This window comes from Microcebus murinus, chromosome 11, assembly GCF_040939455.1.
Source record: "Microcebus murinus isolate Inina chromosome 11, M.murinus_Inina_mat1.0, whole genome shotgun sequence".
NCBI classification, from domain to species: Eukaryota; Metazoa; Chordata; class Mammalia; order Primates; family Cheirogaleidae; genus Microcebus; species Microcebus murinus.
This window is the reverse complement of record NC_134114.1, coordinates 37,088,228-37,104,591: the sequence shown is the minus strand read 5'-3', so window position 1 is coordinate 37,104,591 and position 16,364 is coordinate 37,088,228. Positions and strand designations below refer to the sequence as shown.

General features: G+C 36.8%; 1 protein-coding gene across 3 annotated transcripts in view; it reads right to left on the bottom strand.

The window, feature by feature from the left end:
* The window catches only part of ITGA1 (integrin subunit alpha 1), a 153,897-nt gene that overhangs the window by 28,202 nt on the left and 109,331 nt on the right, over window positions 1-16,364 (bottom strand). For all 3 annotated transcript variants that reach the window (XM_012740408.3, XM_076008014.1, XM_076008015.1), the window contains 7 exons: window positions 14,939-15,081; window positions 11,863-12,006; window positions 10,481-10,738; window positions 8,061-8,191; window positions 5,031-5,197; window positions 3,463-3,599; window positions 1,385-1,495 (listed from right to left, as the gene is read on the bottom strand). In XM_012740408.3, the coding sequence (XP_012595862.2) occupies window positions 1,385-1,495; window positions 3,463-3,599; window positions 5,031-5,197; window positions 8,061-8,191; window positions 10,481-10,738; window positions 11,863-12,006; window positions 14,939-15,081 (1,091 nt within the window). The remainder of the gene's footprint in view (window positions 1-1,384; window positions 1,496-3,462; window positions 3,600-5,030; window positions 5,198-8,060; window positions 8,192-10,480; window positions 10,739-11,862; window positions 12,007-14,938; window positions 15,082-16,364) is intronic.

The window sequence follows — 16,364 nt, the reverse complement described above, 5'->3', positions numbered from 1 at the left end:
CTGTTAAAAAGAATCAGGTACATAGGAATATCATAAAGCTCAGTCCGGAAGGTGGAAAGTGGTTAAGCCGCACATCTAGGAGTCTGTCTTGCTTGATTTCTCTTCCTCGTTAATCCAACACCAAGCACTATCCATTCTACTCCTTTTCTAAGTATCTCCCCAATGCTTCCCTCTCCTCCATTCCCACCACCACCTCTCACCAGGCATCCTCCTTTCCTCCCTGAACTAAAGTAACAGCCTCCTGCTGGTCTCTGCACCCACTCCTGTCTCCCTCCAATCACTCTCCACACTGCAGCATCCTGTCCCATGACTGAGCCATACAGAAACTTTCAATAGCATTGCACTACTCTTTAAAAAGTTTAGGATTTGTGCATTGGCACCAAGTCCAGAAGGATCTGGCCCCTGCCAGATCTCACATCGCCTCCCCCTTGCTCTTTAGCTTCAGCCAGTGTAGCAAGTGTAGCTCAGTTTCCTTCGTGCCTTTGGACCTTCACACACAGTATCCCTCTGTTCCCCCCACTCCGCTACATAGGATGGAAAACCATCCTATTCTTCAGGGCTCCACTTAAATGCCACAAATGCGCGGGGGGGGAGGGGGGGGGCTCTCCTGACTCCACAGCCTAGGTTGACGTTCCTGTAGAGTCCTGAAATTCTCCATAACATATGATCTAATTGCTACTTAATATCTGTTTCCTAGGTTAGACTGCAAGCTCCAAGGCCTGGCATGTATAAGGCAATAAATAAGCTTGGTAGGAAGGAAGGGAGCGTAGAAGATGTGTGTTTGGAGAAAATAAGTTCTCCATTCTTAATATCTCCTCCATTGGTGCCTCACTTGGGACACCTTCCCTATTCTCTCCCGTCTCTTACCCTCAGGGATGGGGCAGTGGACTCCAAATTTGGAATCAGAAACTGGGCAAACACAGCTCAGTCCTTTCCCCTCCCTGGAGCAGCATGCCCACAGGAAGCGTATATTCGGCTCTACTCCATTTTGCATATTTTAGGAGTGGGGGGGACCCCGTGAGGAAGGCCAGAGATGGATCAGGGCTGCTGATGACCAGGTTGGTTATTTGTGTCTAAGTCTGTGCTTCAGTGTGAGGACACCCATTATACCCACACCATGCCCCGCAACCCAGTGTTTTATTGGAATAAAAGAGGAGATTTCTTTCAATTGGTCCTGAATTCAGGTGAGATAAAAATGGGTGTCATTTATTAGTTCCCTTAAACGCCAACAATATGAAATTAGAAAGATTGGGAAATGTCTAGAAGAGTCTAATTCTTTTTTTAAAAAAATTAATTGATTTAGGGTTATGTGTTTATGTGTTTCAAGGTTTTTCCTGATACACTTACAGGTAAGTATTCTGAATTTTAAAAACATCTGACTTACATGTTCATGTACTGAGTTTGGTAGAGAATCATCAAGAACAGGCCCATTTTCTGGATCAGTAAGATTAAAATCCAAAGTTATTCTCACAGAATCCTGAAAGTCATGCTTGTCCTAGAGGTTGGAACACAAAACATGTCATTGGTATCATACTTAATGGATGTTATGGTCTTCTTACGGCTTCCTTCTCTTGTCTTTGTGGGCCAGGCTTACTGGAACATTCTTGTGCACCTAATCTGACATATGACCTCGTTAGAGCTTTGCTTTGCTGGAGGGGGATTGGCATTCCCTTTTGACAAGGGGGACATCTGGAATGCAGAGGCTTCTGAGTATGGCCAGCCGACTCACCTTCAGCTCTTCAGAGGGGCTTGCTGGAGTGATGGGATACATCATACCTTGCCGTGTCAGTATATACCACCCTGATTTATTTGCATAAAAACAATATTGTTTCTTGAGACCTCAAGCTAAAAATCACTATGTAATACTTCTAGGAAAGTCTCCCAACTTCTGAAGGACAAACTTTCTTTAAATTGAATTGCATTTCATTAATATACCATATACCTAGAGCTATAAGAATTTTATAATGTAAAATGATATAGAAATCATGTGACTATGATTCATAGTAACACTGTCACCATAACAACTATCATTTATAGAGTGTTCAAAATTACAAGCTTTATATATATTAACTGTGAATTATATCAACAGTCCTCTAAGATGAATAGCTATTATGGTCCTTATTTTATAGATGAAAAACTAAGCTTCTAAGAGACTAAACAATTTTGCCAAAGTCACTCAGAATGTGAGAAACTTGGCATACAAATTCCACCCTGGCTGACTCCAGAACAAATGTTAAAATGTTCATTTTAAAATCCAAAAGAATTTTGGAAATGTTGAAACTAGTTCATGCCTTTATTAACACCAATGTGTAGTCATAGCTCAGACACTGAATTTGTGGACAAACACAGGTGACAATGATTTTTAGCAGGTTGGAGGCAAGGCTGTATCTGGTTTTACACCTGTTTAAATTTTATTCAAGTTCTAACTACTAAATGTTCAGTTCTGATGAACTAAATAGGTGGGACAACTCCAGTGTTGCTTTTCAGATCATAGTTTGAGCTTAGTGTTGATAAAACACATTTATTTTGATATGCATCATGGGGAGTATTGACATGACAATCACTGAGGAAGAATAAATGTGGCACACTAGGATGCACACTTACTGTCACTTCCCTGCCCCTTGCTACTATTTTCAAAATATAGAATATACGTACATCCAGAATACAGAGCTAAGTCAGAGTTGGGAAAATTGGCCTGTTTCCTTTAAAACTCCAGGATCATGTTCAAGTCTCTGATCTTAATCTCAGTTCCTCATTAAAATCAATTGTTCCCCATTACCTTCATTCTGCTTTTTTATTCTTATTACTATCAAGTACATTTTAAGAAAATGCTTAAGAGACTCTTGCCCTCAGTTGGGAACACTCTCCACATACACGGTGCCCCATACACAGGTTCAAACTGGCTTACCAGCCATCTCTAGAGATTAATAATTCACTTTCCAAGCTGAAGTAGCACAAAGACTACAGATGATAGAAAATACCAGATGTTTTTCCCTTCAATCTAAAGTCAAAGAAAGAGAGAGATATACAGCTCAGTTGATCCCAGAAATCATAGGATCCAACAGTCACCCCTCAGGGCGGTTAATCACTTATCCACATTTGACAGGCAAGGCCCACAGAAGGCAAATGATGTTTCCAAGTTGAAAGAATAAATGAACAAATGAATGAAATGAGTAAGTGAATAGGTACCTTGTCATCTAGCGCACTGTGCCTTTTACTATTATTTCATAACATTTGAATGTCTGATAACACACCCAGGGAAGGTTAAAGATAGTTTTATGAAATATATTTAGACATAAGAAAATCAGACCTGTGCTTTTCCAATAACAGTGAACAAACTAAAGTTTACTTTATTGTGTGCACTTTGAAATAAAACAGTAACAATTCGATTGAATTCAAATAAGATATGTCTACTATAGTATTGATTTGGAATAAGGCAGCTATGATATATGATTTACTTGCCAACATGTAGAAGGAGTGCTTAGTGCATTCTGATTCTCGAACTGTGATGTTTCTTTGAATCTTTCTCTCTTGAGTTCCAGAGAAAAAACTTCGTGATATCTGTCTTAGTGAATCTAGGGTGACACGGTACTGCAAATCTATAAAAATTAAAAAAAAAATGATGGAAATGTTTATTTGGGGTGGTTTTAATACGGTTCAGATTATTAAATTAGCATTATAGAAAAATCTCTCTAGCAATCAGTCAGAAAATTCCATTATTCAGTAAATCCTCACTACTGTAGTACAATTATATTAGCAGTCATGAAGATAACCTTGAGGAAATCTATAGAACTGCTCTCTGAGTTCACTATGCTTTTAATGTTTATTTATACATATTTATAATTCTTATACATACATACATGCACACATACACAAACACCTACATATCATTTAATTTTCTGACCATCTCTCTGTTTATTGGACTTTCACTTAATATATATATTTTTTAGTTTAGAAATGTTGAAACCCTGCTTGAATATTGATTATGTTGATTAATTATATTTCAACAGAGACAAAAATATATATTAAGACATTTTCACCTATTTTATAAAAAGATTATGCCCAGAGCACTATTAAGCTCAATAAAATAAGCATACCACAATAATAAAAATAAGTGAAATCTTCTGCTTTCTATGAAGGCTACAATCTTCCTTATTCGATCACTTAGTTCCTGTATGAAAATAGGACTGAAATAATGTTGCTTATGAATACTAGATGATTATTATACACTCCTATGCCTCATTATCTGCTAGTCAGACCATTACAGAGAATATATGTGCACATACATATACAGCAAATCAAGATAAACGGAATTTAAGGATTAATGGTTTTTCTCACTCTACTTATATTTGGTTGCAGAATAAATTACTCTTATATGTCCAATGGCCTTCATTGCTTTGACTCCAGCATATTTCAACATCATAAAAAACTGCCTTAGAAAGAGGAGAGCATAGGGAGGAGGAGGAGGATGCACAGGCTGACATCATGCACCTGAGAACACAGGCGCAGAACAAGTCTGACTCTCAAGAACTAGAGGTGCCTTTTCAATGGAGCCATGGGATCCCAGGAACACAGGGGAGGCCACCCGTTCAGGTCCTCTGCAGTATCAGTGTTCCCCAGAAGGGGCAGGAGAAGGGAGCGAATATTCTTTGTGAAAAGTCCCAGGAGAGAAAACTGGACTCTTTTGGAGCTCAATTTCCAAGCTCTACCTCTGAATAGGTTTTCTTTTTTCTTCGTTTTTTCTTTTTTTAGCACACAATTGTTCATAGTAAATAGGAGAGCCAGAGGGGAACCACAGAATGTTGAGGCCATTGCATACAAGCATGTAATTTCTGCTCCAGAATTTAGAGGGTTCCACAACCTATTCCTGCATCAGATTTTTTTCTGAAGGGTCAACATATTCAGAGGGCAAATGGGACATGCAGCTCGCTATGCTCAAAGGAAATACAATATCATTTCGGGATTTCTTCATGCTGGAGAAAATATATTGTTCTCTGCCCCAAAATACTTGTTATAATTATTATGCTTACCAGCTTCATAAATTGTGTCTTCTTTAGATTTTAATTTCACATCAAAACACACTGTAGCATTTATGCATACTGTCTCCTTTCCCTCCATAAGGCAGTTTTTCTTTTGAATATTCACTTTATTGGGTTCAAACTTCATGGTCACTTTAACTACAGCCACATCTCGAGACCTACAAACATAAACAATGGGATCACGCACACATTTTTCCATTTAATGAATGTCATCAACCTGGGAGTGCAATGTGGGGCCATGGAAGGGGATTCTGCTCTGTGTATATAGTATGGGCTCTCAGGACTCTATTTCTTTAATGAAACTTTGATACAGAAGAGAGAGGATTTGTGCTTTAAGAACAACCAAGTTGTTTGGAACCATTTGAAGCTTTTAGTTCAAAAGCCAAAGATCTAGTTTTGCCTGTGATGGAAAAAGATTGGACCAAGTGCTCAGATGCAACCTCAGAACCACAACTATATTTCGGGGATCTCTGAGTTTGTCCCCAATTTGGAAAAGGTCTAGAGGCCACCGGAACAACTTGTGGGGCCCTGCTGCTCTCATCTGGACTGCAATACTTTGTTCTTGTAGGGAACGAAAAGCAGAGCAATATTCAAGGCACTGTTCTAGGCATGTATGTCATTTCATTTAAATTTTAACTTAACTTTTACAATAAGAAACACTATTATTTCTGTTTCACATGTGAGATAACTGAAGCTCTGAGAGGTTACATATTTTACCCAAGGTCAAATGCTATGAAGAGGGAAAACCTGGGATTTAAACTCAAGCCTTTTAACTGCAAAGCCCAGTGTTTTCCACTAATCCAAAATGAGAGCAGATCTTAGGCAGGGAGGATATGTGGATTTATGGAGCCTGAGACCATTGTTTTAGATTCAGGGCAGAATAATTGTGAAATATCTTTACCTAGTTTCTGCCTTGTGACCAGAACTGGCCTTTTTTATAATTAGGTATCTTATGAATACTGAAATTTCTGTTTATGCTTTTGCATTTTAAAAAATCATAGTTTTTTCATTTTAAAATATTTACTCATAGAAAACATGGAATCCATAGAAATACATAACGAAAACACAAATATTAACTTGTAATTCTACAACTCAGCAATTATTACCACTAACATTTAGTGTTTTTTACTTTACAGAAGAATATATAGAGACACATGCATATATACACATACACAGGCACATACACATTCACACATATTTTTAAATCTTATAATGATTTTCTAATATTTATATTTTTCTGAGAACGTTATTTTTAATGGCAGTAGACAATACCAAAATATGCACCTACTATAACCTATGGATTCAATCCCTTCTCATTGGTTATTTAGCTTAATTTCTTTTTTAAAAAATGGTTATTGCATACAGTACTGTGATGACTCTTTAATCATATTTCTAGATTATATCTTTGTATTTTTAGGAGGTAAATTTCTTGTTAAAAACCATGAATATTTGAAGGCTTTTAAATACTTATTGACAAATACCTTCTAATGAGTTTTAACCAGTTTGCCCTCTCATCTGCAGCAAATGAGCATGTCTAGTTTGCTGCTTGGTAATATGGACTTTCCAGACTCGAGGCTGCCCTGCCCCTCCCACCTCACACATCCTCTCTGCCCTAACCCGATCCTTGCCAGGGCTATGGTTCACTCTAGTCCATGTGACGGGGTGCTCTATATCCACTCCCAGATGTCTTTGCATATCGCCTGCCCTCTGTACACACTCTCAGTCCTTGCTTCAGGATTGCAAATCTTGATCTTTATGTCTCAGCATCTTGGTTTGGTCCATTCTGCTGTCAATGAACATTGAGCTATGACAGGGACCTGCCCGTCATTCTGGCCCATCCATGATAAAGCCTTGATTCTGGGCTGGAGAGGCCATACAAGAGCTTGTAAGAAGCTCTTGAAACAAAACTGGAACATAAAAATTGTCCTTAAAATATATTCTTTTAATAAACGAGAGTGGATACAATACATATTTGTGAGCATAATAAGTTAATTCAGGATTTACAGTTCAAACAAAAATGAAATGTTATACTTTGTCCTTGACACTCGTGACTTCTAGTTTTGAGTCTTGGTTTTGGGTGAGCTCTCTCCCCAAAGTCACAGCCACTCTGCTACCCAACATTCTCCTTTCACCTTTGTCTTCTTTCCCATCCACTGTACAGTTTAATCATTTTACCATAATGGTTACTATATGTGCAAAATTTAGTGTACAAGTTTTATTTGGCCATTAGTTCTTAAGTATTATCTTAAATTATGACAAAGTCATCTATTATCACCTATCGTCACCTTTCTCTTTCACACTTTATTACTCTTCTAGATAAATTTTTGGGCAAAGGACCATTGAGGTATGTTTCCATCCCAATTACACTGAACCGATGCATTAACTTGGAAGAATCAACATGTAAACTTCTCAACATGGCACATGGCATGAATAATGTATTTATGTATGTTATTATTGTATGTATATGCTATTAATGCATGTATCTGACCATTGGCTTGGATTTTACAATTGACTGAAAGGATTAGGGTATTTGAGGAATGTGGACATTTTAAAGGCTGAGCAAAGATATTATTGGAGATGTCTCTATGCTTGACCAACAATGTAAACAGAGTCAGTGCTGCACAGTTGTCTATTTCTATGTATTAGGCAAATGAACAAAATGTCTATTATCTCTAAAATCTTTCAAGCAACTCAAAGTTAGGGATATTTTCTTGTTTATATACATCTTCTATAAGACCTTTTCCTTCCCTATACCTACCCCCAAACAGAATTCTTATTTTAGTGTCAAGCACATAATAGATACTCCAAATTCAGAGTTCTTTCTACTTGTTACTTTAATATAGGTTCTTTGTTCTTAAGAATTATTGACTCCTTCAGCTTACTCAACTGAATAACTTGTATCCGTATGATGAAGCACAAAAGGAAATAGATATTTGGTATGACACAAGCTTCAACCACACTCAGCCGTGAAGCTATCTGTGCAATACAATTGGATTAATTGGCTGTTATTAAAATACATACCAGAAGAGGGCAGCACCTCCAAGGCCCCCGATAGTCACATCTGTCAGACCGTCACCATTTAAATCCATTTCTCCGTGGATAGACTGGCCAAAAAATTTCAGTGTCTCGCCATCCCCACCTGAAGGGATACGCTGTGAAAATTCCAACAAAGACTTTTATGTCATAAGGGTCTGTTCAAAATAGTTTCAAATAAATCCAAAAATTTAGATTAGTTAATAAAAAATCAAAATGAAAGATCTTTTGGGAATCTGCCTAAGACACCCTTCATGTTGAGATAAGAGGAAATACACAGCTATTCCCAAAGGATGCTGTTCTTTTTATAGTACAGACAAAATCATTTCAGGGTTACTGACACCAGAGGGAGAGGGAAAAAGTATATAACGTCATCTTCTCTAATCCTGATGGGAAACATTATGAGTAATCGGCTCCACTTCCTAGTTCCTGTTCAATCCCATTACACAGAGATGTTTAAAGGCACTAGAAACCTTGAAAACATATCACACAAGCAAGCAGGGGGGTGGAAGATTGTCCTAGGGTCACTTTGGGGTTCATTGAACATTGGGCTGGATATAAATAACACATTCCATCAAATACATTTCCCAACATGCAATCGTCTTTATTGTCTGTCAAAAATTAGTCCTGAAAGTTGAGGGTACAATAGACTCAATTCCACCCACTTTAATTCACAGTGTTGGGAAGTCACAAATGAATATGGAGCTCTTGAAGACTAATCTGTACACGTTCCCATACATAATATATTTGACCCCTGTACTTCCTCATTGAGCTTTGGTTCAAGCTGATGCTGTTTTAATGGAAGCCGAGGGCAAGGAGTCAGGACTGACAGACTCTTCTTAAACTTGGGGTTTTCTTTTCTTCCTGTTTTCACTTAAATAACATAAAATAAGAAGCCCAATAAGGCAAACCAAATGGAAACATTTTTCATGCTTAAACATGTATGGCTCACTGGGAAGTATTTCAGCATTTATTTAGCTAGCAAACAAGTCAGGAAATAGCTGCCTCATTGGTTCTGAGGAGTTGATTCAGTTTGACTCTGGGTCATCCCATACGTAATAGTACCTCTGGTTCCCATGGAAACAAGTAAGCACATCCTCACCTTTTCCTTGGAAAAACATTTTTCCAGTAATTAAACAAATCCAACTCCAATAATTTTGTTGTTGTTTAACATTGCATTTTAATTTATCACCATTTTATAATACAAAATAAAGTGCTTAGGACAACTATTCCATCTATTAATGATTTAAAAAATCTTTCTTTTTCTACTTTAAATGCTATCCCATTAAATTTTCAGGACTGATACTAAGGAGTAGTGTTAGAACACAAGAAAGAACTGCCTTTCTGCATTTCCTGATTCCATCATCCCCCAGTGGTTAATATGGCCTATTTCTAGCTAAGTAAATAATGCTGTAATGATTTTTAACAGAAAAAAAATCACTTATAAAATGGATAGAAGTGTTGTTACTGAAATAATAAGCTGTCTGTTTTTTCACTATTAATATCATGATGACTTTGTGAAAAGTTAAGCACAACTATGCAATACACGAATAGATTTTGAGAACTCTGTCAACTATTGAACCACACTCAAATAGAAAAAGAAATAATATTCTGATTTCTTTTCATATTATATGAAAGTAGTGAATTCTATTTTATTTATATGTAATTGCTCAAAGCCTAAGCAACTATGATTACTTAAAAACAGACAGTAACATTAGAATTCTTTTAAAGTCTCCTGTTTTTATAGTGTATTAAGTACTTCTATAAATTGTTCTTTTTCTCATGTAGGAAAAAAAATCACATTTATGGATCATAGCTGTTAACTGACAACAAATTTGAAACCAGAACAACAGAAGTCCCCTGCAGGTAAAGCTTAATTATTCCGATTTTTTTTCCAAGAAGAATTACTTGTGAGAAAATTATAAACCTTCAGAAATCCTAATTCATTTGATGAAAATATAGCAATTTAATTCATAAATATAAAGTTAATACGATTTTATTATAACAGCATGGGCACTGAATATAAAACCAATAATTTCATTTCCTTGATTGACTAAATCATAGAATCATTATTGTCTTATTCATAAAGTGGTACCCTCTTTTTAGGATCAGAGACACTGTAGATGTTAAATAGCATTGTTAAAAAATGATCTTTTGTTTTGTTTTTTTATCATTCCAAAGGATCAGATCCTGGAGACATGAAAAATACAATAACAGAAAAGAAACTAAATAGAAGTATAAAATAGAAAGTGATTCTTCTATAAAGAACACTTAGACGAAAATTAAATCTAGGTTCCCAATAGAGTCAGAAGAAAGAGATTAAATAACTCACGAAGTTAGATAGGTAATGCCTAGCATTGGACCCACTTATCACTGAAGGGCAGGAATCCATAGGCTTAGCTTCTTACTTGTGCATACTCTTTCCTAATAGTCTTGCCACTTCCGTGATAAATGTACACAGCTCCCCCGTGATCATCTTCCAGCGGAGCTCCTATCACGATGTCATTAAATCCATCAAGATTGAGATCTCTTACAGCGGCAATAGCTGTTCCAAAACGAGCCCCACATGGCTCATTTTTGTTTTGTTTTTTGCATGAATTGTGCTTCAGAGATGAACAGCAAGTCTGCTTAATAGGTTCCAGGCTCATTTGATATTCAAACCTTGTCTGCAAGAAAGATAAACAGGACACTTATGGATTTCTATCATTACTACAGCAGAGTAGAATTTTTAAAGTACATACTAAATCAGTGCTATTAAAAACCATTTGTACATCAATGGTAAAGTTTGTAAAATTTCTTAAAAAGTGTGCATATCTGAGAGCAAAGTTATCGACTCCAAAGAACAGGTTGTAGAAGTGTGGGAAAGAAGACACTGAGGATTTTAATGGAGTCTCTTTTTAATCCAATTGAGTGAGTATATAATTCACACCATCATTTTAAAGCCAAACAACTGAATATTTAAATTTGTGCCACAATCCCTTCTTCACCCAATATTGTGCAAAGAGAAAATTTACCCTGTTTAAAAAGCAAACTTTCTCTAAAGCTGCCTAGAATGAAAGAAAAATAAATCAGCAAGGACAGAAAGTACTAGCAATGGTGGGCAAGAACACACTTTCTTGGAAAAAGGGAAAAACAACACAGGACAAAAACCATTGACAGGGGGAAGCAAAACAAATGGTAGGAAAAAAGGTATACAATTTATGGTTTAAAGTAATTAATATGGGAGAGAATCTAAGAATTTTAAAAACATACACAGGTAAACATTGGCTTTGCTTTAGCAACAAACTCTTCTAGTAAAGACATCAAAGATTATTTCACCTAACAAATGATGTCTAAAGTCAGGAATGGAAAACAGAATCTCACTCCAGCCCAGTGAAGTATTCCAAAGACCACAGAGCTTCCCTGGAAGTGTCTGGAGTTACTGCCTTGAAACTCACTACTTCTCCCCACCCAACCCAATCTCACTGCTAATGTCATCCACCTCCAGGTCACAGCTCATGAAAGTTTGCCTTGTAGGTTTGCTTAGAAGTTTAATGAGATTTATGTTCTTTATCCTATACATTTTCTGTCAAAAATAATTCACATTTCCAAGCAGAAAATATGCACAGGTCAGAACTACTTTATTAAAATTCTAAGTGTTCATTTAGAAACAGGGGTTTGTGGGAGGGATGGGCCCTGAAAGCTACTTTGCTCATTTTTCCCAATGAGTGAAAAATTAGCACTACATTATTTAAAATTGAAGGGAAAGAAAAGATTTTCCTAGATTTCTGCCAAAGTCGGATACCATTACCTGATTCAGCGCGTACACATACACTTTTCCTTGTTCCTCTTTCTCTGTCCCCATGTACATGGGAGCCCCGACTAGAAGAATGTCAGTATTGGAATCTTTATCAATGTCGACTGTTGTTAAAATACTGCCAAAGTAGGAACCGATCTAGGACACACACACAAAAAAACAGCCATCAGATATCCTCAAGGAAGCTAAAATCTGCACTTCTCTGACTTTTAGCTATCTAGAAGAGTATTTGAGTTTCAGTTGGGAAAGGAAATGAAAGAGAGAAATGGATGCTACTTGAAAGTTCTTTATTGGTTCTTTCGCGAAAGAGCTAAAGAATAGTAGTCTGTTCTATCATTGAGGTTGAGCAGCTGTCACAGATTTCATAGCTTTAGAGTAACAAAAATGATTCCTTTTAGATTTCTCCCTAATCTCTCTTTTTTTCTCCAAAAATCAGAAAAGATTGGTAATACTATAGCAATATTTTGAAGAAATAAAGTCAGATAAACAGTAGAAGGCATTCTGGAATGGTTTCATATATGTTTAAGTACAGTGATATGAAAATAGGCAATAAATACATTATAAGAAGCTGAATTGTCCTATAATACTGGTATGGCACATTTCACCTTGGAGTCTTGGAAGATTGTCTACCCAACAGAAGGGCAAAGTCTTATCCCAGCAGCTATGAGAGATAGAAGAATATTGAAGGATTGCTGGAGGACCATCGCCTGCAGCAATATATTTTCTAGGTTAAAGATAAGGGTCTGTTTTAGGGAAAAAGCAGGGAACTTATACTTCATTATCTAAATACTTAAATAATCTTTTCAAAAATTCAAACACATAGGTGTGTTTAATATTTGATGCTCTTAATAATTCTCTTATTAGGCCTCCCTGTACTGGCTTCTATTATTTTATTTCTGCTCTTCTGATTCTGCCCTGTACCAGAGACTACTCTTTCTTTTCATATTTGCTGGCTCCTTTAATCCCATTCATCCTCTAAATTTTGGCCTCCCCTGGAGCTCAGACCTATGGTTTTATTTGCATTCTCTGACTCTAGATGCCCAGTCCTTCCCATAAGTGTCTGGGGCACATTGCAGGTGTCGCTCAGTTGTCTTTCTCAAGGCTCCAGTTGTACATTGCTAGTCATTGCTGGACCTCTGAGCAATGCTAGACATTGACTTTTCTCACAGGCCTTTGAAGGGCTTAAAGGATTTTTTAATGTTTAATCAATTATAAACATAAATAAAACATAAGATCTGGCAACTCTGGGCCTTCATTCCCACATGGCCACGGCAAGCCGGAGCTGAGTGGGAGCCCACCGCTGCCCAGGGGCCTGGTTTGCACAGCTTCCTACTGCCTGACGCCCAGCGGCTTCACTCATTGACTCTACCTGTTTTCATTTTACTTAGCTGGCACCTGCAAACATCTGCATTTGTGCTTTTGTTATAGGGAACATGTCTAAAACCCAAACATCATTTAAAAAAAAAAACTAAACTTTCTAATCATGGGGCCACCTTTCTCTCAGATCCCCAGGCTTAAAAGTGAAATTATTCACGATTTAAATCATTCATGATACTCTCCTCAGTTTTCATATGCAATTTTACATTTCCTGTCTTGTGGACAATTAATAGAGTGATAATGGACCTAAGACATCATCTAAAATGCTTCCTTTTACTCTTGTCAATTCCTCTTTATTTACGTATATCACCTTTTCCTTTTCCATTTTTATCTCATTTTAGATTCTTCTTACCTCTTCCGTGAGCTACAACAATAGCCTTACTTTTGTTGATACATTTTATGAGCATAAATGTGGGCAAAGTATTAATAAAGCCTTTTCACCTGGTATATGAGAATCTACCCTTTAGTTTACTCTAACTCTGTCCCCCCGGGAGTCTGCTGAGGATAGGATTTGAACTGTACCGCTAAGGCTAAGCAACATAAGATTAGGGAAAACATAACCTCTGATGGGGACATTACATTTAGGCTGTAGCTCAACTATAAATGAACCATAAGTACCTGATGAAGATGACCTATTGGGGGCTTTCCAGAGCACCACGACTCTTGTAACTGGCATGCCCTCTGCAGAGACCCTGGAAACTATGTCTATGATGTTGTCATAAAGGATACTGGCTCCTGTGGGTTGTGGGGCTTTAAAGCTAGTGCAGCTGCTGGACCTGCCTGCTTGCAGCTGGGCTGCTGTGCTGGGCTGTGGTAAGAGCTCCTACAGAGGGGGAGGACTTGTACATCCCTGCCCTTCTAGTTAAATAAGTGGGAATATTTAGTGACACCTACGAACCACCCCCGCCCTGACCCGCATAAGGATTGCAGAATAAAGTTAATACAATCATACTGTGTACTAGAACACTTGGAAAATCCAGAAATCTATGAAAAATAGAAAAAAATTTACTGGAGTTATCACGATTCAAAAATAAACAATGGCACAGTTAGATGTTTCTTTCAGTTTAAAAAAATACATATATTAATGTTTGCATATGGCATGTGCAATTTTCTAAACTTTTAATATTCAATATTGTTTAATAAGAATTTTCCAATTTTACATGTCACAAACCATTTCCCATCATCTCCAGGATAAAATCCAACTTCTTAATTTGTCATTCAAAACTTTGCACAATTCAGGTCCACATTATCTTTTTAAATCTCTTTCACTGCTCTTTCTACCTCTCTGTATTCTATTTTTTCATCTAGACTCAGGCCAAAATTTTATCTCTTATTAAAATTTTTCTGCACCAACCATAGCTTAAAGCAATTTTTTCATCTTATGAATATACTGTCTGCGCCACTGGCACTTTTATACTTCTTAATGTTTTAGATCTCGTTTCTTGTATGTATTTGTACATCTGTATCTACACCTCTCATCTACACATCTTACCTCCACCCCCATCCAACTGAAGTGTCCATGAAGTCAAAGATGCAGACACTTTACATCTCTCCAAAGAACCTAACATGGGGCCCTGTTCACAGCTGATATTGAATATATGGGTATTGCTTTTTGCAAAATTTTAGGGCAATAGATGGTCAATTTACATAGAGTATGAACAGATTAACTTGAAACAGTATTTTTCAGGTTTACCTGTTCTCCGCGGAGGGTCTGGAGGATTTTGATGTCTCCGTCTTCCATCTTGTAGATGATGACCTGTCCCGTGTGATTGTACCGGGGCTGTCCCGCAATGTAGAGCACATCGCCAGCAGCAGTGGCAGAGTTGACTGTGTAACCTAACGAAAGACAGATTTCAGATATGCTATCTGGTCCTTTAAAATATTCATGGAATAAATTCAAGATCACTTTAAATGGCGGGGAGAATCATTTTTATATGGAGTTCTCTTTTTTTGAAAATAATTTTTCTTAAATGCATATGAGAATTTGTTTTTGTCCAAGCTTTTAACGTGCTCTCTGATTATCGACCACCACTGCTCTGTCCTGAGAAGGAACTTTTCCCCTACCCTCAGTTTTTCATGGTTTAAAGGCACAAATGACATAACAATGATGACAGAAAAGGAAAAAAAATTCACAAAAAAACCCCATCACAATCCCATTTCACCACTTTGTGATACATCAGTTGTATTTCACTTGGACACATGTCTGTGCTATAGAAATGAATAATTTTATATAACTGGAATTACAGAAAATGTTAGCCTTTTCTGTGTTGCTACCTTGGCTTTCAAATTATAATTTTAAGTGGTTTAAGATTATTTATCTGAGTTATAGCATAAAGGCATTGCGTTTATACTATACAATGATTCCCTGATGGAATATTGGAATTTAGGTGGGTTTTAATTTTTTCATATTGTACTAAAGCCTGCAAAGATATCTTTGAGCATTTGAATTTTTTCCTCTTTTGGATTTTTTTGACAATAATTTTCAAGTTTTAAAATGTAGTGTCTGGAAAATTGTTTCCAGAACATTTGTACTAATTTATTCTATAATAAGCCATATGAGAGACAATAGTTTCATCAAACTCTACCAGGTATTATGTACCATTACTATTATTTAAATTTGTAGATGCTTTAATAGTTGTTAAGTAGTGTCTAACAATGGTAACTGGCTGTGATTTTAATTTGCATTTATTTAATAGTGAGTTTGAAATTTTTTTATATGTCTGATCTTTCGTCTTTTTAATTGAGCTTTCATGCTCTTTAAAATTTTGAAGTGTCTTTGTTTTTTTCTACTTTTAACTTTACTTGCATGTATTTTCTATCAAAGTTATTCCTGGGCCATGGCTTTTGTTTCTTCAGTTTCTTCTGGGATATCGTTTTCTTCTATGCAGCCTTCTCTTCTGGTTTAGAACAATATGTTCTGTTTCAGTAAGGGTCCTCCCAGTGTGGCTGGGGGAGGTCATGTATGGGTTAATCCAATCATTAGCTCTGTAAGTACAGCTAGGATCTCTTGGGTGCTTTGTTTACCTGGCTGTACACAACGACCAGAGAATTTACATATAACCCCCCCCAATTCAGCATTAATTTCTGCATTTTTAAGCATGTGCAACAAAATTTAAGCA